This window comes from Coenobita brevimanus, chromosome 57 (genome assembly GCF_032717465.1).
Source record: "Coenobita brevimanus isolate Jiangsu-jjx chromosome 57, ASM3271746v2, whole genome shotgun sequence".
NCBI lineage: Eukaryota > Metazoa > Arthropoda > Malacostraca > Decapoda > Coenobitidae > Coenobita > Coenobita brevimanus.
This window is the reverse complement of record NC_137010.1, coordinates 14,319,775-14,342,868: the sequence shown is the minus strand read 5'-3', so window position 1 is coordinate 14,342,868 and position 23,094 is coordinate 14,319,775. Positions and strand designations below refer to the sequence as shown.

General features: G+C 39.0%; 1 protein-coding gene and 1 non-coding gene across 3 annotated transcripts in view; both read right to left on the bottom strand.

Moving 5' to 3' along the window:
* Positions 1-2,572: 2,572 nt before the first annotated feature.
* Positions 2,573-23,094, bottom strand: part of Sh3beta (SH3 domain binding glutamate rich protein Sh3beta) — a 110,583-nt gene continuing 90,061 nt past the window's right edge. Inside the window, exons 4-6 of one of the 2 annotated variants that reach the window (XM_080274215.1) lie at positions 13,437-13,515; positions 5,768-5,983; positions 2,573-2,813 (exon numbers count right to left, since the gene is read on the bottom strand). In XM_080274215.1, the coding sequence (XP_080130341.1) occupies positions 2,809-2,813; positions 5,768-5,983; positions 13,437-13,515 (300 nt within the window). In that variant the 3' untranslated portion in view covers positions 2,573-2,808. The remainder of the gene's footprint in view (positions 2,814-5,767; positions 5,984-13,436; positions 13,516-23,094) is intronic. The other variant, XM_080274216.1, reaches the window with a different exon arrangement.
* On the bottom strand, positions 17,065-17,183 carry LOC145402405 (5S ribosomal RNA). Its single transcript, XR_013897760.1, has one exon. It is a non-coding gene; the product is annotated as a 5S ribosomal RNA (ribosomal RNA).

Here is a 23,094-nt window from a genome sequence, read left to right as displayed (position 1 = left end):
CAAAATATTTCAATTTCAGTATTTTGGTTCTAGAGAATAGCTTATTTTTTTCCTTAGTTTGCTCTTGCTATCTCCAAATAATTTTATTCAGTTTAGGAAGTCTCTTCATAGTAAAGAGGCCAGTGAAGGCTGTATATATCTCATCCCTCCAGCTTCAAAAGTCTTTCCTAAGCTGATTAAAATTGCCTAGTGTTAGCCCATATAAATCAGTCACCACCAGGCTAAAGAGATTTAAAGTAAGTATTCAAGTGCTTACGTAGGTAGCAAGGAAACTAACATGGCCCAGTTAATGCTCCTATGTTTATGGAAGGCAAGTTTGTTAGCCTAATTCAGTATGGAAACTTGCAGGATCCAACCTTACCATTACAACTTCAGGGCCCAGGGATTATCTAGAACCAAAATAATATTGTCCAAACCTTTTGGTCACTAATATGTTGACAACTTGTAACAAGGTAACTGACTAAGCCTTAAGTTCTCCCAATTAACGTAATTTTTGGCTATGAAATGGTTACATTATGAAATCATAAACCATAAGTATAGCTTGAGGACACAAATTTTTACCAAATTCTTCTCTCACAGCTAAATATAATTGCCAATGTACTACATTAACTTTCACTTTATAAAGTGATGGATTAAGGTAAACTAATGATATCCCTCACTACTTGGGCATGGAAAAGATTGACCTGTGACAATCTGTATTAACGTTCATCTATAACTTCCTTACTCAGAGGCACATTTTATGGAAAATGATAATATATATATAGATAGTGTAAGTACTGTTGACAGAAAATGCAGCTGATCTGAACCATCAGGCTGCTACAATGGTGGCAAAACCATCAATAACTTTATGTTTACCAGGTACTCATATAATTATGATTTTAGCAAAGCTGTGCTGGCTTTGAAGTATTTACTGGGAAATACATCCTGACTGAAAAAAGTGAATATTTTCAAAAACAGATTTAGTAACACAGCAGGAGACAGCATTAATCACAGGTATAATGTACAGGTATTTCAATCAAAGGAAAATATAATGCTGTTGTTAATCACCAAGTCTTTCTGTGTGTTCTCTTTATATCTCACTCTGCCATTACCTTACTGCTACTATTTTATGACTGGTAATGGAAGAAATGGCTAGGGAGGCAGACTTAAGAAACTAACTCTAGGTGGTAATACTGCAACAGAGAGCACTACCTCCCTACCATGGAAATGGAAGTCTGTACATAGCATGTGATACAAATTTTCCTAACGATACCCTTAAGGAATCAATGGTAGATTACTCTTTAACCAAAAATAAATTGTGGAAACTAGAGAAATGTTTGATATTCTTGTTATCACCAACCCTGCTTTCCTACAGTGACAAATGAACAAACAATTTTATATGGACAGTTTAAAGATGAATGAGCTTTAATGGTTCTTGTTCTCCTACAACCAGTAAAATAATGATTAAAATATATGAATTGTTTAATAATATTGTCATATAAAATCACTTAGCTTTCTTAGGCTGACATTGCTCAACAGTGGAACTGGTGGATACAATACAGATGAGCATGGATGTTTACACTTTCAGTCAGGATTCAACCTCAAGCTCCTTAACATTGTTAGCAACAGTAGTGATGTGTTGCTGTCAGAGGAACTTTTAGGGCTGAAACAAAACTAAACTGATGATAACACAAGAAATGCAAATACATGAAACAGACAAGAAATGCTATAAACACTGTCATTTAGCAGCAAAAAATCATAAATCTAAAACAACGCAGATCATTACTGTTCCACAACCTTTAATGCAAAAGAAAACACTATTACAAAATAAAAAAGCAAAGCATAAAAAATATTAGCAACAAAAATGAACTGCAGAAGTGCTATTAGTTTATATATATATATATATATATATATATATATATATATATATATATGTCCATCCATCCAATCCTATGTCGCCCCATAAGGAGTGTAGTAACCCACAGCTAGGCAAGTTGGTCCTGACATTTAAGATGAGAGTGACCAGCCTCACTCATCCCCAAGTGGCATTACGTGAGCAATAAACCCCAACCACCCCCTGGATATAAACCTGCAGACTCAACCTGACTGGAGCACCTTAATTACCCACTAAACCACCAGGTGCCATAATTTGGTTATATGGTTACCATCCAGCATAGTAAATGGTTTACTGGTGAACAAGAAACCATTTGGCTTGTCACTCAGTGTTGAGTCACCCATAGGCAAAAGGAAAAGGAATGAATAAAGGAAGGAAAGATAGAAGAGGGAGTGTAAAGTCCCCCATAGGCAAAAGAAACAGGAAAGAATGAAGGAAAGCAAGACAGAAGAGGAAAGACAGATGAGAGGGAAGGGCAGACACCCAAACCAGCACTACATCGAGTGAGTGGATGGTGAGCGCTCATATATATATATACTGGATATATATATATATATATATATATATATATACGTATATATATATATATATATATATATATATACCGTATATATATATATATATATATATATATATATATATACAATATATATATATATATATATATATATATATATATGAAAAAGTATTATAATCCTGTCTTAAGTTTTGCAGAGAATAAACAATAATATGATCCTTTTAAGACTCATCATTCCACAGTGAAATGATAAGACTGCAGCACTATAAATAGCAAACTACAGAACTAACAAATAATAGTAAGGCCGTTCCTCTCGTGAATCAAAACATGGGTGTTAATTTATTTTACTGGAGATACATCTTGAATCCTGGAAGCATTTCTTGGTGGGTCATCAAGATCGTACAGGCAGTCTTGTCTCTTATGCTGTAAAAACAAGAATCTGGTGTTAGTATTCATCTCCAAATCTTTTGTCCACTACTACATCCTCAAAGTTCATCCTAGGTGGTTGTACAGTTGGTCTCTACTGTATCTGGAAATTCCTGGAACATGGTGTATGATAAAAATTTACAGTTTACCTCCTCCCTCCCACTGTTGCTTCAGGTACTTTTGGACATGAAAATTACATTTGCTACTTCCTTAAGTACAGTACGTGATTAATGTGTGGTAGACCAAAGTATGTACTGTGCCAGTAATAACTGGCCAAATATTATATTCCTTCTTTTCAAATCAGCTTACACTACTATAGAATAGCCAGATTCAGCTCAGCATTCTTAGCCCTTTGCAGTATTTTCATTTCAATAAATCAGTGAAAGTTGGGATGACCACTTAACACTTTTCCTTAACTACACAAATATACAGCAAACATACAGATACCTGTGGATGCTGTGATGATGAGATTTAAAATTGAAATCTACAGGTTATTACTGTAAAGCTGACTCACATGTTAACTGCATCAGGCCTTTGAGTAGTTTGTCACTGAGGCATAAGGACTGTTTTGCTGTTTGATAACATATTATATCATTCATTCATTCATCATCTAATCCTGTGTTGCCTCATAAAGAGCATAGGTACCCAGGGCTAAGCAAGTTGGTCCTTAAATTTTAAGATGAGAGTGACCAGCCTCACCCATCCGTGAGTGGCATTACCCGAGCAATAAACCCCAACCATCCCTTGCACATAAATCTGCACTGGCACAATCCAATTGGAGTGCTGGTGCAAGTTTATTATAAATCACCATTATGGCCACTCATGTAAGGCGCTTGCAGGGTCTGTACTCATTTGGTTCGTCATCCTTTGTTTACTTTTCGGAACTCTGAAATAAAGTAAATATGTATGACTAAACTAGGATGTGGTATGACTAAAAGAAAACTGACTTGGCTTCAGTACAAAAAACAAACCACAGTTGCAGGAAAGCAGACTGGGATGAGATGATTAACTAACACTGAGGCAAAATAACATTGCATAATTGTCTACTGTTACAGCCACATTGGATGAACTTTCAGGATAAGGTAAGGCAAATGATATACTGTACGTAGACACTTGATTACCCCCCCCCCCCAATAATCTGGCTGCAACAAGACTATGTGATCCCTCTTAGCCCCTCACTGGCCGTGATTTCAGAAATTTGCATGCTCCCCTGGCCGGCCCCAGAACAATTTTTTCAAAATTCAAAAATTAATTTTTTTCTTAGACATTAAGAGATTCATCTGGCACACCTGACAATGTGTTTTTTGGCTTCTAAACCCATCCTAAGATTTGCTATGGTTTACGGAAGAACTAATTAAATTACTGCGGATAAGCCATAAACATGTAAGTACAGTACTGTATATGGATGAAAATATCCAAGATGAAGTGACGGCCTGAGTGTTTGGGATGATAGGATAGGGTCCAGTGACATTCATTCCCTTTCCATAATTGTTCGCAGTTTTTTACTGCTCGTGCTAACTCGACGCCACCGGCACCAGTATGGTAAAGTGTCATTCAGCGCCGATGGCTCTTAAGGGGTTGAGAAAAGCTTCTCATACCGAACTGGTTTATTAAGGCAAGAAAAAAAAAAAGTCATCCCCAGACAAAATGGTCGAAAATAATCAAACTGATCGTGCAATGCTTGGGCACGAGATGGTGTCGTGCAATTCATTATATACAGTACCATATATTCTAATTTTCCCATTAACATAATCTCAACAGCAGTATACTCTTAAATTAACATTCATCACTGACAGTCTAGTATGCAGCATTCCTGGTTCTCTAGTAATCTACTAAGACCGGTGCTACACATTAAAGTCAACCATGCACGTATGAGTATGCAGTAGGCTGGTCATTTTTCAGTAAACATATTTTTCAACACTGCATTAAGTACAAGGATTAGTAAAGTTGCATTTCTAAATACATGAATAGGCCAACATAAATGAGACAAACTCATTCATGTGGAACTAAAAGCCTTCATTATGTACCTATAAATAGATCAAATTAATATAGCACCTACAGCGTTAGTAAGAGCAACCTCAACACCTTGCAGAAAAATTAGCAAAGATTACTAGTTATAAGAGTAATTATGTTCATTAATCATAAGTATAGCATAGCAGCTCTACACTAACAAACTGCAGCTGTCTGTCATACACCTGTGGAGAAACAAAACTAACAACACAATGAATGAGTAAATGCTGTAGATTAACAAGCTAAAAATGATTGCCCAGTAAGCATCTCTGAAAATTAAAAAACATAATAATCAATGAAGATTAGAGACTACAGATGCTGTAGCTGATGAAGTTGTTAATGAAGAACATGTGATTCAGAATCTGTACAAACATTCCTCACTTATGTTTTGGATGTGTGGAAGCATATTTCTATTTTATGCAATACTACTTCCTGTCACAGGGTGAGTAGTTCTAAATGCAAAATAATGAAAACTTTAACACCCTGAACCTTATTATGCACTTTCTTGGGTTATTCTTGCAACTTCCAAATTATTTTTAATCAGCTTGTGAAAAATGCATTTCTTAATGAAGAGGTTAATGAAGGCTATATCTAACCCCTCCAATTCCGATTCTCTGAAGCTACACAAAATCATTAATTAGTAGCTAGAATGAAACATAAATGATGTTCTCTGAAAGGTGGAGTCAGGTAAACAAACTTTAAGTGAGGAAGACTTGTAATCTATGGTAACTGCAGTGCAGCTACTGAATAGACAATATTACTCAACCACAGACACAAGCCAATGAAAACAATGAGAAACGAGGCAACACTACATCTATGCAAGCTAAGGAAAATAAATATTAATGAAGCAGGAATTAAAAGTCCATGTCAGGCTTGAGCTGCCAGTGGCTTGGACAAAATTTTCCACTATCCCTGCACATCCAAGCCAGCCTAAAGACTACCTTCTGCCTCATCTTCCATTCGAGCATCCTCCACAGCATTCCCCTCCTCCCCTGCATTAGGCTCCTCTCCCTCCGTTTGTCTCTCCCCTTCTCGTTCTACTTCTGCAGCTGGGGTTTCATCTGCTCCCTCTCTGCTCCCCCAAAAGTCAGCAGCATCCTGATCTGCTGCATCATTGGTTAAGTTGCTGTCGACGGCTTCTATGGTTTCATTAGGCACTGTGGGTGATGATAGGGTGTGTGTGAAGAGGGAGGAGAATAGGAGAGATCAGGTGTGAGACAGGGAAGCAAACCTGAGATCTGAAGAAGTAAAGATATGAAAATGAAACTGTAGAGGTATAGGAGCATGAAGGACAGTAGGGGAGAGCAAAGAAAGATCAGAAAAGGGTGATGGAAGGAAACATGTGATACTGCAGAGAGGGTGGAATATGAAAGATGGAAGGAGAAACGAAAAAGGAATCTAAGACTGGGAGTGGGAAAAGAAAAGAGATGAAAATGAAAGATGTGGTGAGGAAAAGAAATATAAAGGATGGAGGAGAAAATGTGTGAAAGGTATCTGAGAGATCAGAAGTAAAGATAGGCAAAAATCAGAAACATCTAGAAAGGGAGAAACAGAATAAAGGAAAAGGCAGAAAAAAATTAAGGGGAGAGTATTTAAAAAAAAAAAAAAAAAAAAAAAAGGGGGGGGGGGCAAAAGGGGGCATCTCAAATGTGAGCAAAAATTTTTTGTACGGCATATTGTAACTGGAACACAGATTGAGAGAGGTGGAGCAAGAAAGTGAGGTAAGTGGTATTTGAAGTTACGTCCAACTATGGAGGTGCAACAGTTTCAGCCAGACTTGAATCTTACTCAAGGATGAAATGAGACGAAACAAATGCATGTAGTCATGTGTGCGTGTGTGTGTGTGTGTGTGTGTGTGTGTGTGTGTGTGTGTGTGTGTGTGTGTGTGTGTGTGTGTGTGTGTGTGTGTGTGTGTGTGTGTGTGTGTGTGTGTGTGTGTGTGTGTGTGTGTGTGTGTGTGTGTGTGTGTGTGTGTGTGTGTGTGTGTGTGTGTGTGTGTGTGTGTGTGTGTGTGTGTGTGTGTGTGTGTGTGTGTGTGTGTGTGTGTGTGTGTGTGTGTGTGTGTGTGTGTGTGTGTGTGTGTGTGTGTGTGTGTGTGTGTGTGTGTGTGTGTGTGTGTGTGTGTGTGTGTGTGTGTGTGTGTGTGTGTGTGTGTGTGTGTGTGTGTGTGTGTGTGTGTGTGTGTGTGTGTGTGTGTGTGTGTGTGTGTGTGTGTGTGTGTGTGTGTGTGTGTGTGTGTGTGTGTGTGTGTGTGTGTGTGTGTGTGTGTGTGTGTGTGTGTGTGTGTGTGTGTGTGTGTGTGTGTGTGTGTGTGTGTGTGTGTGTGTGTGTGTGTGTGTGTGTGTGTGTGTGTGTGTGTGTGTGTGTGTGTGTGTGTGTGTGTGTGTGTGTGTGTGTGTGTGTGTGTGTGTGTGTGTGTGTGTGTGTGTGTGTGTGTGTGTGTGTGTGTGTGTGTGTGTGTGTGTGTGTGTGTGTGTGTGTGTGTGTGTGTGTGTGTGTGTGTGTGTGTGCGCGCGTGCGTGCATGCGTGTGTGTGTGTGTGTGTGTTTACCTATTTGTAGTATACAGGAATTGAGCAATGCTCGTGTTGTCCTGTCTCCATATCCACATTTATCAAGTCTACCTTTACACACATGAATGTTTTTCTCATGCACCACCTCTTTGTCTAAGTCGTTCCAAATATTTAAGTATTTACCTAATATACCTAATTGTGATATACACGGAATGTACTATGCTCATGGGTTTCCGTCACTGTTTCTCAATAAGTCGAATTTAACTTTAAACTCGTTTAAGTTTTTAGACTGGACGATCTCTTTGTCCAGGCTATTCCATAAGTCTATGCTTCTGTACGGAAAGCTATATTTTTTGATATCCTTCAAGCAGCTTGACTTTTTCAATTTCATTCCGTGTCCTCTTGTTGCTCTCTTATCCCATACAAACAGATCTTCTTTGTCAATTTTATCTACTCCCACCATGGTCCTGAACACCGCAATCATGTCTCCCCCTCTTTCTCCTGTCCGCTAACGAAGGCAAATCCAGTTTTTCCAGCCTCTCTCTGTATGACAGGTCTGTCAGACTGGGGACCATCTTGGTTGCTGTTCTTTGTATTCTCTCAATCTTGTTTATATCTTTCTTTTTGTGTGGGGACCACACTACCGCTGCATATTCTAACCTGGGGCGGATCATGGCCACTATCAATTTTTTCATCATTTCCTCATCCATATAATGAAATGCTACTCTTATGTTAGTCAAGAGTTTATAAGTCTCTCCAACTATCTTGTTAATGTGCTTTTCTGGTGACAAACTATCTTGGACCAGCACTCCCAAATCTTTCTCTTCTCTCCTTTTTGTGATTAATTCATTACCCAAAAAATAATTCAGTGATGGTCTCCTGGTACTTTTACCCATTCCCAATATTTTACATTTCTTTACATTAAATTTCATTTCCCACGTCCGGCTCCAATTGTGTATCCTATCCAAATCCACCTGCAGTATTTTACAATCCTCCTCAACCTCTATCTTCCTCAAGATCTTTACATCATCAGCAAACAGACTTGCATAACTGTTCACTCCATCTACCATATCATTTACGTAAATCAGGAACATTACTGGCGCCAACACTGAGCCTTGAGGGACTCCACTTGTTACTTCCCTCCATCCAGACATCTTTTCCTTTATTACTGTCCTCATTTGTCTGTCTCTCAAAAAGTCTCTCATCCATTCCAGAAGTTTCCCCTTTAGTCCTCCTATATATTCTAGTTTCCACATTAGTCTCTTATGAGGTACCTTGTCAAAGGCCTTCTCTAAGTCCAAGTACACACAATCCACCCAACCATCTCTCTCCTGTACCACATCAATTGTTCTTGAGTAAAAGCTCAACAAGTTTGAAACACATGACCTTCCACTTCTGAATCCAAACTGACATTCAGCCAAAATATTCATCTCTTCCAGAAATTTTATCCATCTGTCTTTCAGGATTCTCTCACACAATTTTGCCACCATGCTGGTTAGAGACACTGGTCTATAATTCAGGGGTTCTTCCCTGTTTCCTCCCTTGTAAATTGGTACCACATTTCCCTCTTCCATTCTTTTGGCACTTTCCCCTCTTCCAGTGAGCATACAATTAAGCTGTGAATTTTATCCGCCAGTTGTTCTCTGCATTCCTTCAGTACCCAATTAGAAATTCCATCAGGTCCTGGGGCTTTCCTTACATCTTGAGTTTCCAGTAATTTATACACTTCCTGTACCTCCACTTTTATATCTTTCATCACCGGAACATTTCTAATCACTCCCTCCCCTTCCACAAGCTCCTTTTCTTTAGTGAAAACTGACTGGAAACGTTTGTTCATTATTTCTGCTTGCATTGCCGCATCCTTAAAGACCTCTCCTTCTACTTTCAGCTTGGTGATTCCTTCCTTTTGTTTCAGTTTGCCATTAACAAATCTATAAAACAGTTTGGGTTCATCCTTGCATTTGTCAATTATACCTTTTTCAAAATTCCTTTCTTCTTCTCTACGTATTCTTGTGTGTGTGTGTGTGTGTGTGTGTGTGTGTGTGTGTGTGTGTGTGTGTGTGTGTGTGTGTTATGTGTTGTGTGTGTTATGTGTTGTGTGTGGTGTGTGTTGTGTGTGGTGTGTGTGTGTGTTGTGTGTGTGTTTGTTTGTGTGTGTGTGTGTGTGTGTGTGTGTGTGTGTGTGTGTGTGTGTGTGTGTGTGTGTGTGTGTGCACATGCATGTATGCATGTGTTGCATGAGAGAGAGAGAGAGAGAGAGAGAGAGATGAGGGGGGCAGGGAGGGGGTAACAGGCGAAACTGGTTCTGCTACAAGTGGAAGTCTTACAGTTACATGGAGAAAATGCTAAACAACTGAGAGGTATGACAGTTGATACATATAATCATATCTGGGTTTTTAAAATGGGGTAGCCCAAGGAGAGCTCTACATGATGGTCCTGAGTAGTCCTCCAGAAATTTGAAGTGGCCAAGCATATTTCAGCCATTCACCCCAACCACCCTTCTGGGCACACCACTGTTGGTACACAAAACAGAGTGGTTGAGAAAGCAAGAAAGATGTATACTGTGTGAGAACAGAGCACCCTGCAGACTTCTCTTATCTGGAGAGAAAGTTAGACAATATAATGAGATAGATTGTACTGGAAGCAGAGTGGTTTAGAAAGAGTAAGAGATGTACAGTAAGTCCTCATTATACACTGTCATTTTGATGGTCTTCTTGTATTAAAATTAATATACGATAAAAATGAAAAACTGTCAACTAAAGTTTCAATGTTATTTGTAAAACTGATGTGCCAGTTCCTCCAATTTGCAATACAGTACCCTGCAGGCTTCTCTTATCTGGAGGGAGAGTTAGACAATATAATGAGATAGATTATACTGGAAGCAGAGTGGTTTAGAAAAAGTAAGAGACGTACAGTAAGTCCTCATTATACATCTTCATTTTGAGGGTCTTCTTGTATTAAAATCAAAATAAGACAGAAAATGAAAAACCGTCAACTAAAGAGTCACTGTTATTTGTAAAACTGATGTGCCAGTTCCTCCAATTTGCAGTACAGTACCACTTAATTGCAATATTTTGGTACACATCCCTGACATGTAACGAGGATTGCCTGTACTGTACAGTATACGATTAGTGTAGCTTTGAGAGCTTCACTAGGACCATCCCTTGTAAGATATCAGAGATATATGGATAGACAGACAGACACAGATGGATAAGGAGAAAAACTGGGATTTAAATACTCATCATCATCAATGCCTCTTCCCTCATCTAAGGATGGGGTAAGATAAAATCCACAAAGTAAGGAAAGAGAGAGTATGAAAATGAGGCAACTAACAACATTAAATAAATGTACTATGTCATCTGCATCATCCTGGCATGACATCAGACTGATATTCTTTCAATCCTCCTATACTAAGAAATGGAAACTAGATTAATTTGTAAATCTATGCGTATTACATCATCTACTCATCGTATGAAACTTTAAATGCTTTTCATACTGCATGAATTCTAGATCAATTGCCAGTTTTAATTAGATCAAGAGTACTACTTTCAATGTTAGTTTTAGTGCTACTTGAAATCTGAATGTACCACTTCATTCTACATGGTCACATTAATACTGGATTAAGTGAATATTACTTTTAGTTTTAAACTGAGTGCCACTTTTAATTCGAGATCAAGAGCATGACACTTAATTTACATCATCCCCCTTTTTTAGTTCTAGATCAACATAATGCCACTCATTAATTTTAGACTGAATGCCATTTTTAACACTGGTGTTACAGATACTGTGCCTAACATGCCTCCTGAAGAGCTGGACTTCAGTACACCTGTTCTCTGTCTATGATTACTGGAGATTGATTCTAGACCAACATGTGCTAAATGAGAATAATGTTTTTGGATGTGAACAAAGTACAGTGTATACAGTAAACTCTACATTATCTGTCAACACAATATTCAACCCAATGCAATATCTAGTGCAGCTATGTTGACTACATTAAAGCAATATCTGGCTAAATTATACAACATCCGGCACTGAAACAGGACGTAAGTGGCAGTCCAGTGCAATATCCAGTGCTGAGACGTCTCAACCAGCTCGTAAGCTGGAGCCAACCGGCACCAGGGGAAATCCCAAAACTCAGGAGCAAATGAAAACGCCCATTATGCACCAGCCAATCAGAATCCGTTGTGGGCATGACTCATCCAGCGCCCCAAGAATACCGCCGCGCTCTCATTCTCGTCCGTGGCTGTCACAGCTCAAGATGTGGCTATGTGCTCTATTCTTCTGACCATGCGGTCGCAAAACCCTGGTGCTCTGACTAGCTCTATGGCATCCTACTGTATGTTGAAGCTACTGTACTCTACTGCACTGCAAGCTAAGAGCCTGTCAGTGCTCATGTCACAGTCCTTTACTGTGATTGTTACACTGTGCACTGTACTGCTTACGAGTGCAAACCCCCCAAGTGTTGTTTCTCCCCATCAATGCCAACACCTTGTGAGTACTATACATACAACAGAACAGTACATACAGTACTGTATTACTGTACTGTATCATTACTGTATTGTGTTTATATGCTTGGTTTTCATCGTTTACTCATATGTAAATTTTTCAGGATAGAAGGTCGAAATGCATAGAATCACAATATCTGGCTCTACGCCAAATGTTGAGCCGGAGATGCACTATCTGGTGTTTCACAGTATTCGGCGTAGGGCTTGGCTGAATTACAATGGATAACTAAGCATGTACTGTACTAGTGTATACTCTTAACTCCTGAGGAGGGGTGAGCATAGGTCTAATAATTGCAAGGAAATAAATGTAATCGTTGTTCTCATTCCAGCCTTCTCACTGGTTGGCAACGAAAACATAAAGATGGGTACAAAGTTTACGTGGACCCCTAAAAGACAAACTATTGGGTTGGCAGAGATACAAGTTCTACAATAATAATAATAATAACAATAGTAATAAAAATAATAATAATAATAATAATAATGGGAATCCAAACTACTTCACCAAGTCCTCAAAATGCTTCAGTCCTGCTACTCACCCTCTGGCATACTGTATTGCATTTTCATAATATGGACTGATGCAGATTCACCCAAATTTAAAAGTCATATAACAAAGGACAATATTATCCTCACAGGCTTAAGAAGCTCACTACATCATGTTTGTTCTAACCTAACAAAGACTATTAACTCTTATAAGCTCTGCTGATGGGCAAGTGTAGTCAGATTAACTGGCATCCACAAATATTCATTCCTCATCATAGCTAAGACTACTGAATTTCATCTAACCATAACTTAGAAGGCCTATTCAGTTATGTCAGGTAAAAAACTGACTATAGCACTTTTACCAGTTTATTTCTGACTTTTACCAGTTTATTTCTACTTGCTTAAAGGCTGCCTTTGGCGGCCTCTGCTTAATGCCAAGTCAATTCCTATCTTCAGTCAGAAATGAGTCATAACACGGGAACCTATGGCCCAATTGGACTGGAAATTGTTTTATCCTTCAAGTTACACGCATTTTAACGGTACCTTTCTCTAAAAAAACTGTGCTACACAAGCAGGTTTTTTATGTGTTACGGTCACAAACAAACAAACATTCAGAAATCGGATCATTATAATACACATGACATACTAATAATATTCTGTGAATATTTTATACAAGCTGTGCTATAGTAACAACATATAACATATTAGAATATTCAAGGTGCAATATGCAAAATCAACACTAACAATGACATGTTTGGGTGTCTATTAAGCCCATAAGAATACTGTTCCCAGTGAGAATTTTCTAAGTTCCTATTTTTAGAAATCTGTAGTACTTCTGGTAAGGTACTGTATAGCTGTGGCCAATGGTTCATTTGCACTGTCTTCAAATTGTCCATATGTAAAAAAGTCTTGCTAAACTAACCAGTGACGTGAGTTGCAGGGGTTGTAATCTCAATTCATCACTACAGAACCACAGATTTATAAAAGGTTTGCTGACTGCAACCGTTTTATACTGCACATTTTCAAGATACACCTACAATTCAAGACACTGAATGCAATTAATGGCAAATTAATGGTAGATAATCAGTAGTAACCAAGCCCCTTCACACTAACCTTCACCTGCATCCTCGGCTGGCTGGGTTTCTGAGGTGCTGACATCGATTACTTCATCAGTTGAGTCTGTCTTCTCATTCTGGGGGTGAGAAGAACACAGTCAGGTGTGTACAGAAAACAGGATACACTGTACAGAAGTTCAATGAAACTAATTACTGTATCCTGCCCCTCCCAGCAAGTCTAGGTTTTGTTAGTCCATTCTGGGCTCCACTATTGTAAGGTCATACCAATACTGTGCGTTGCAATACCGAAGGATATGACAAAGGTTTGGCACCCTTTTATTAACTGTATGTGTATGTGATGTGCATCTAAAAAGAAAAACACCAGAAAACATACACAGATATTGAAACTTGTTACGTGAAGCCAGGATACAAGGGATGTGAATGTGTAAATTACTGTGTGGTCAATTTACTAGGAATACTATTGATAGTTCTCCCACTGTCATACTTTCTCTTCATTTATATCTGAATTCTACAACCCATCTTTAGGTGGAAAAAAGGGTTAATAAGTCATGATGATCATAATGACAATATGGCTTTATTATATATCAAATTATTTTCTGCAAAAAACAGTATCACCAGAAACTATATCACAGAGTTAAGGAACAGTGAACTGCAATCGACAAGTGTATCTCTCTGTTCAAAATAACGCTCATTTGACATTCCTCTACTACAATACTCTAGCATTTCATTATTTCGTCAGCTTGCTTGTCAATTACCTTCAGAATACTGTAGCAACTCATCATCATCCCTTCCCTTGCTCTCACCTTAAGACAGGGTAAGGAAGGATCAGAAATAGGCAAAAATAATGTACAAAAGTTAGAATTATCAACATGCCTATCTCCATCACCTTAACGCAATACATTATGCTGCAAAACAACCATGGAAGAGCATGAATAGTTATTCCCCGAAACAAAAACCCTGTAAACCCAAAAAGGTATTTTTCATTTTATTCTTACTTCTGTCAGATGACTTAACTTAGAAGAGACTACTCAAACTGATGAGATTAAATATAGGCTTCCTTAACCCCTTCAGTATGAGAGCCATCCCCTAAACTTACAAAAAATATATGGAGGTGGCCTGAATCCTGTAACAAATAAATTCCTGTATATATATATATATATAAATAAATACTGTATTGCCAGATGCCTTAATCCTGTAAGGGGTGGCCACAAACAAATAATCTCTATGTCGCCCTGTTCCCCGTCACTTCACTACCAGGCTCCCAGCTCACACCCCGCTCTCATATACCTCTCCATTCCATCCCTCCATCTCATCCTTGGCCTGTACGTGTGTGTGTATATATATATATATATATCCATCCATCCATCCATCCATCCATCCATCATCCAATCCTACGTTGCACCATGAGGAGCGTAGGAGCCCAGGGATGGGCAAGTTGGTCCTGACATTTAAGATGAGTGTGAGATATATATAAATATATATATATATATAATATAATTTTGTTGATTAGTGCAGAGTTTTTTAGATGTCTATGAGTAAAGTGATGGTTACTGAGAGAGAAGGTGACTCCCAGTGTGTTAAAGTGACTGGAGAGCAACTGGAATTGGTGAAGAGATCAAATATCTGGGTACATTGATGGAAAAGAGAAAAATGTACAAAAAAGGTGGAAAGTAGAGTGACACAAGGACGGAAAGTGGCTGGTGCTATGAAGGCCTTGATAAAAAACAGAGGCTTGAGTGTTGCAGCTGTGCAAGGTTTACATGAAGGAGTGTTAGTGCCAACTTTAACATACAGATGTGAGACTATGGCATGGTGTGGAAATGAAAAGCCAAGAGTAAAAGCAGTGGAGATGGGACTGCTAAGGAATGTATGTGGAGTACAGAGAATGGATTGAATACAAAATAATGTGATATGTGAAAGATGCAGAGTGAAGAAGTCTGTGAACACCAGAATTGAAGAGAGTGCACTGAGATGGTTTGGTCATGTGGAGAGAATGGATGACAATAGACTGGTGAAAAAGGTTTATCTGAGCGAATCTGAAGGAGGAAGGAGGCAAAGTAGGCTAAGAAGAAGGTGGAAGGATATGGTGGATGAGTGTGTGAGAAAGAGAGGTATGGAAGTTAAAATGACGCTAAGGTACTGACATGAGATCGAGCTGGCAGGATGAATTTTGTTTGAAGCTCATAACCAGGGACTTGGCACCCTTTTTAACCTGACAGCATTTGGATTGGCTCTACTGGATAGGTATATGTGAAGCTACAGGACATGGTGAAATTTCTTTTGGCCTATCTGATGGAGCCAGGATTTCGAGGGCTTGAATGGTGAGTGAATGGAAGTGTGGTCCATTGAATTAGGCAAACACTGGCTGTCTGGACATTGCTATTCCTCACCCTGCCTTAGGGTGGGAAAGGAGGTCCAGATGATGATTGATGATGATGATGACGATGGCGATGACAATAACAACGATGATGATGACGATGACGATGATGGTGATGATATACATGAACAGCAGACGAGGTGTAGTTCTGTGGCAGGCAGCCATTCCCAGCCCAGGCCGGAAAGTAGCTGATTTACAGGGTAGAGCCACCAACCCCAGCCAAATACAGTAGTAGTAGGTAGCGCTCACCATCCACTCACTCAATGTAGTGATGCTTTGGGTGTCTGCCCTTTTCTCTCTTCCATCCTTCCTCTTCTGTCTTTCTTTCCTTCATTCTTTCCTCTTTCTTCTGCCTACAGGTGACTTTACACTCCCTCTTCTGTCTTTCTTTCCTTCAGTCTTTCCTGTTCCTTCTGCTTATGGGTGACTCTACACTAAGTGACAAGCCAAATGGATTCCTGTATACCAGGAAACTATGTACTACACTGGGTGGTAACCATATGACCAAATTATGGTGCCTGGTGGTTCAGTGGGAAATTAAGGTGCTCCAATCGGATTGAGCCTGTGTAGGTTTATATCCATGGGATGGTTGGGGTTTATTGCTCATGTAATGCCACTTAGGGATGAGTGAGGCTGGTCACTTTCATCTTAAATGTCAGGACCAACTTGCCTAGCCCCGGGTTCCTACGCTCCTCATGGGGCAATATAAGACTGGATGATGGGTGGGTTGATATACATATACATATATATATAATATAATATATATATATATATATATATATATATATATATATATATATATATATATACTACTCATTATAATGCTTAATATTTATTCAGGTGCTTTAAATCAGGAAACAATACATGGTATATTCTAGCACAAAGAATTAAAAATGGAAATACAGTACATAACAGCTTATTCAATACTGAAGCCATTATGCCTGTAGTGTCAGAGACATACTAATAAATAACCACAGTGTGATATGTGACTGAAATGATTCCAATACATTCCATGCACAGTAAAGGACATATACCTTCAGCTGTAATGGAACAAATGCAAAATACAGTAAGTACAATAGATGATTCAGCAATCTGGCTAATTAATTATAAAAGAAGCAAAGTTGATGAGAGAATAAAGAATGACTGAAAAGTGAGGGAATGATAAAATCCATCCATCCATCCATTGCCAGACGCCATGTATCCCAAACGGGGTGGTCAAGGGCTTAGAGTTAATTGTTTTACAGGGAGGGGCACTAATCCTCCACCAACCCCACTTGACACGCAGGGATGCCAACAGCATCTGGTGTTCCCAGGCGGTCACCCATCCAAGTACTAACCAGACCCAACGTTGCTTAACTTCGCTGATCGAACGGGAAGCGGTGTACTCAATATGGCATGGCCGTTGCATAAATGGGAAGGTGGATTAGGCCTGTTTTCTCGTTGGTTAAGAAGGTTCTCTAGCACTTCCTCATTACTGATTTTTTATGCATGTTAAACCTTACTGTTCTCTTACATACAATATTTTTTAAACTGTAACAGTTAAAGATTCTATAAATAACATATAATGGGGGAAGAGGGAGGGGGAGGCCGAGGATGAGATGGAGGGATGGGGTGGAGAGGTATATGAGAGAGGGGGGTGCGAGTTGGGAGCAGGGCAGTGAAATGGCGGGGGACAGGGCGACTTGGAGGCGATTTGTTTGTGGCCACCCCAAACGGAATTGAGGCGTCTGGCAATAGATAGAACATATAAAGGATTGTTACTGCACCACATGCACAAGCATATTAATAAGGAAGAAGTGCTTGAATGCCACAAAAAATTGCGGAGAATAAGGGCCTTAGATTAGTGAAAAAGGGAAGGTGACAGACAAGCTAGAGGATTTTTTTTTTTATTGCCACTATGGATACGCTCTGGGATTAGCTGTTTGGCAATGGACAGATGAAAAGCCTTATTAAAAAAAAGAAAATATGTTAATAAAGTCTACTGTTAAGCATTAAGAAACAAAATGGCAAGTAGCAACTCACCTTGCTTGAGCTGGGTTAGGTACAGTAAATCTATAACTGGCAAATACACATGTTAGCAATTACAGCATATCCATATGTTCCCTACAAGTATTTCTACAACAAAGTTGACTGGAATGTAATAATCTACTACCTTTACTCATAACCTATATTATATCTGGACTTGTACTGTATTGTTGCATACTTTATTTTTAAAAGCCATATTATAAACAAGAAAAGACTCAGCCCACAAGCTAAACAATAATCTACCTAATTTTGCTAATAAAGTATATTTAGTTAAAAGTTATATTTAAACATCAAACCAATATAACAACATTTCCTACATCATACATTCAAAGATAGTCTGCATTCTTATTTCAAAACTTCTACATCACTCTGAATCTCCAGCTCAACCATGTTATTGCAGACTGTTCTGGAACAAAATAAGCCTGATAAATCCAGTGTCTGATACTGTCCCCACTGACTTCACAAGCTTGTCAACTACTTTATATTATTGGCACTTGGAGTTTCCCAAACAATTAGGGTGCTAAAATGTTTCAACTAAATACAGTACATAGATATAAAAAAGGAAATTAGATTCATGTAAAGGAAGCTGTAAAAAAGAATTGGTCAATTAAACAAAGCAAATAAGCTAAGCAAAGTTAAGCAGTTTAGTTTTTATTCTTTATTTTTTTCACCATACACCCTAAACAATTATGAAGTGTAACTTGTCCAATCACCTCCTGAATTCAGTATTAGCTATGATGAACTGGACTGATATACAGTACAGCAGACCTTCTCCCTGATGAATACTAAATCTACCCAAAACTAAAACTGGGTGGGTAGATCCACAAGAAAGAGAAAGCACAAAAGTAGACCATAATTGTTGGCAAATCACATGTGAAATGCCATCGTTTTCGTTTTTGAAGGCTCCAACATGCTTGCATGTGTCAGCCCTACTCACCTAATGGTGGCTGTCCATGCTGCACGATCTATTGCAGCCTCCTTGTTCAGTCCCTTAACCCTGTGATCACACTTAATGAACTCATCCCATGTCTTTCTCAGTCTACCCCTCATAACCCCACCCCCAATATTAACACCTCTCACCTTCTGCACCCTGTTATCATCCCCCATCCTTTCCACATGCCCAAACCATCTCAATCTACCTCTCCTCACCACAACATCAACACACTCCAGTCCCATCCTACCTCTCAACTCTTCCATCGTAAACCCAGTCCCCCCAGACCTTGCACACAGGGATGCACTGCACATCCACCTAATCATTGTCATTTCTGTACCTCTGAGCCTGCGAATATCCACCTCCTGTACTGTACAGGTCTCACTACTATACAGCATCACACTCCTAACACATGCTGCCTACAAAGACCCCTTAGCACGTAGGGAGAGTCCTCTCAACGTCAGAAGAGGCAACAGCTCCCTGAACTTCTTCCAACCACTTCTCAACCTAGCTACAGAGCTAGATCCAGCCCCACCTCGAGCACACAACATGTCTACCAAATAACAAAACTCTTCCACACACTCAACTCACCAGCAAGTTCAATCCTTTCACGCCTGACAATCTCCACCTGCTCTCCCCGACATGCCATACACATAAAATCAACATTATCTCATAGTCAACCTCTGATACCACTACATTTCTTGTACACCCATTTATCACAAACACTGCACAAGATGGAATTACTTCCCACACCCTTGTGGCAAACTGCACATGGCCACTCTCCCTCATCTTTGACAGTACCGCTACCAACCCTAGATATCATCACTTTTGTTTTATCTGCATTTACCCTTAAGCCCTTGTGCCCCTTACCATTTCTCCACTTCCTAAATCTTTCCTCCGCCTCCCTCTCGCTCTCTGCAATCAACACCAAATCATCAGCATACAACATCTCCCACGGGAGTCCGTTTCTGAAGTCATGTGACAGGGCTTCAAGTACCATGATAAACAACATAGGACTCAATACTGACCCCTGATGCACACCAACATTCACGGAATACTCATCATTCAAATCTCCATTCACTCTTACCTGGGTGCAAGCACCCACATACATAGCCCTAACCACCCTAAACAGCCACTTCTCCAAGCCAAGCTTTCTCATTGCCCACTTCACCACCTCTCTAGGGACTCTGTCAAGGCCTTTTCCAAATAAAAAAAAAACAAAGTACTGATCCCTTATCTTCCCAATATATTTTTCCTGAAGCTGTCAAACAATGAATATGACATCAGTGGTCCCCCTGCCTGGCATAAACCCAACTGCATCTCATCAATATTCACTCTCTCTCTAATCATATCTTCTAGAATTCCCTCCATTACCTTCATTATCTGATCTAAAAGATTTATACCTCTATAAATTCCTCTTTCCAGGGCATCACCCTTCCCTTTATACACATTTACAATTACACTCTTCAACCAATCATCTAAGACAACACACTCGTATATAATTATATTTATCAGGTTAGTGACTAACCTCACCCCTATATAATCATTGAAATTAGCAATGAATACTTTGGGGATTTGTGCTGCAAGCAATTCCTAATCTAATGAACATATATTTATGTTAAAATTATGATCAACAATTTGCTAATCTTTCAGTGGGAAGTAGGGTTATGATGATGATTATGCTGAAAATACTCTTACATTAATAATTATCAAGATCAGCATTTTCCTTTGTTGTTTTATAATGTATTCTAATACCGAAATCAGTTCAGTAAATTAATGACCCACTGGGTTTGTGCTGCAAAACAAAAAAAACTCTGCTTAATCAAACTTTAATACTCTCTTGTTTTAGTCAACATACGGTACTGTAATACTGTACTGTACGGTACTGTAATACTGTACTGTACAGTACAGTACAGTATTTGTATTAGTCAACAAACACTAATAACAGAATTATTAGAACAAGCAGAGATCTATCTATCTATCTATTGCCAGACGCCATAATCCCTCACGGGGTGGCCATTTGACTCTGAGTTATTTGTTTTACAGGGAGGGGCACTAAATGCCATATTCTAATACTTTTATTGGTCAACAAACTCTGATACTTCTACCAGTTAACTAACTGAACCTTTTCCTAGCTAACAAATACCGATATGCAAGGTCTGATAAAAAAGAATCCAACCTTTAGCTTTGGGGGGGGGGGGGGACAAGCTTACTTACTGAGTTCAGACAATCCCTTTCAAAGTATGTCCCTTGGGACTCAAAACACTTGGCCCAGCAGTCCGTCTATTGCTGGAAACATTTTGTAAAGTCAGTTTTTGAGATGACCAACAAGATCATCATCACATTTGTCTTTATCTCATTTGTGTCCTCAAATCTCAAACCCTTCAGCAGCATTTTCAATTTAACCCTTAACCGCGGGGCGTCACTTTTGTGACGGTTGGGAGCAAGGGATCATACCACAGGGTGACACTTTTGTGATTCTGTGTTATTTTGAATTCGCCCGGGCTTTCAAGTGGTGACTTGTATCATCTATCAGTACTGCCAATGTCCAACACTAGTCAGCACTCCTAATCTCATCTGTACTCCCATCCATTGTTGACAATTTAGCCATTTCTACCCGTTCTTGACTCCCCTCCCTACTTCCCCTCCATTACCCTATCCTCTCGCCTGCCCGGCCGTGCTATGCTAAGTAAATCTTCCCTGGAATTTTTCACTGATTTCATCCATTGAAATAAGCCCTATGCCCTATTCTTATACCAAATAATATATACAAGAAAGAAATAAGGTAAGTGAGAGTGCCATACACCTAGAATTGGCTAATTATCACCTGACAACACCTCACATGCACTCGTTCGCTAATTTTCGCTGTTTATTTCCCCTTGAAATATGCCGTATAATCTATTTTCGTAATAAAAATATATATAAGAAAGGAAGGGAGAAGCCTACGTGATATTTACATTCACCTGGAACTACCTAATTATTGCAGGCCACCACACTGTATTCTATGCTAATTAAATCTTCCCTGGAATTTTCCACTGATTTCATCCATTGAAATAAGCCCTATGCCCTATTCTTATACCAAATAATATATACAAAAAAGAAATAAGGTAATTGATAGTGCCATACACCTAGAATTGGCTAATTATCACCTGACAACACCTCACGTGCACTCGTTCGCTAATTTTCGCTGTTTATTTCCCCTTGAAATATGCTGTATATTCTATTTTCGTAATAAATATACATAAAACGAGGGAAGGGAGAAGCCTAAGTGATATTTACATTCACCTGGAACTACCTAATTTATTATGTATTGTCTTGGTTTCCTGCCAATCATTTCATTGCTATATATTAGCAGGTCTCACAGGGCTGAAGTTGGTAGTATTGCACTCACCCTAGCCAGGCGGCAGGAGGCCAATACTATCAGTTCACTGTCGTCTTTGAAGGTGGAAGTATTTCCGATTTGCTCCTGCTAACTTCCGCCGCTTTAGCCCCATGCAAAGGGCCCTGTGACCTTTACCACATACTAAACCTCATGTGGAAAGAGGTAAAGGGCTGACAATTGATAGAGAGTGACTACGATCTTTTTATTGAGTAAAACAGTGCAAGTGGAATTGTAAATAATGTGTAAACAGCAAGTGAAAGCAATGAATGTAAATATAAGTGAACAGTGGAAAATAGTTTTATAAGTTACTTCAAGTGACAGTGTAAATAAAATAGAAATGTAAATAATGTAAATAAAATAGAAATGTAAATAATGTAAATAAAATAGAGAACATAAATAGAAATGTAAATGAGTAGTATTATGAGAATACGAGTATATATACTAGGAGTAATAAAAGTGAAAGTTTCACTCTAGCATGTAAGAAAACTATGAGTTACGAGAGTGAAGGTGAAAGTGACATTCATTCTCAATGCTAGTATACAGGACGAGAAAGTGAATGCTACGTATCTTACTGAATGAAACTGAATCCCTACAGTGACAATAAACTACTATTACTGAAGGAAACTTATGGATAAAGACTGTAGATATATATAAGTGTTATAGAGTAACAGAAATATAAACTGTGAGTGTTTTTATGAATAATAGACAACACTAGCGGCGAACGATCGGAAGTGGGATGGTCATACGCCCTCGTAATTTTCATTGCTTTCACAGTGTTTTTTTTCTTTGGAGTATGGATTCCAAACTATTTGAGAATCATAGAATAGTGTTTCTAGTGATAATATCAGGCCGTGGTAATCATATTATGAGTTGTCGGGAAGTGTAAAGTGGAGACTTCGTTACCAACTTCAGAGGTCTCCACAAGTCCTACGTGTGTACTCGCATTTAATGGCTCAATAAACACCCAAGGAGAAAGCTGA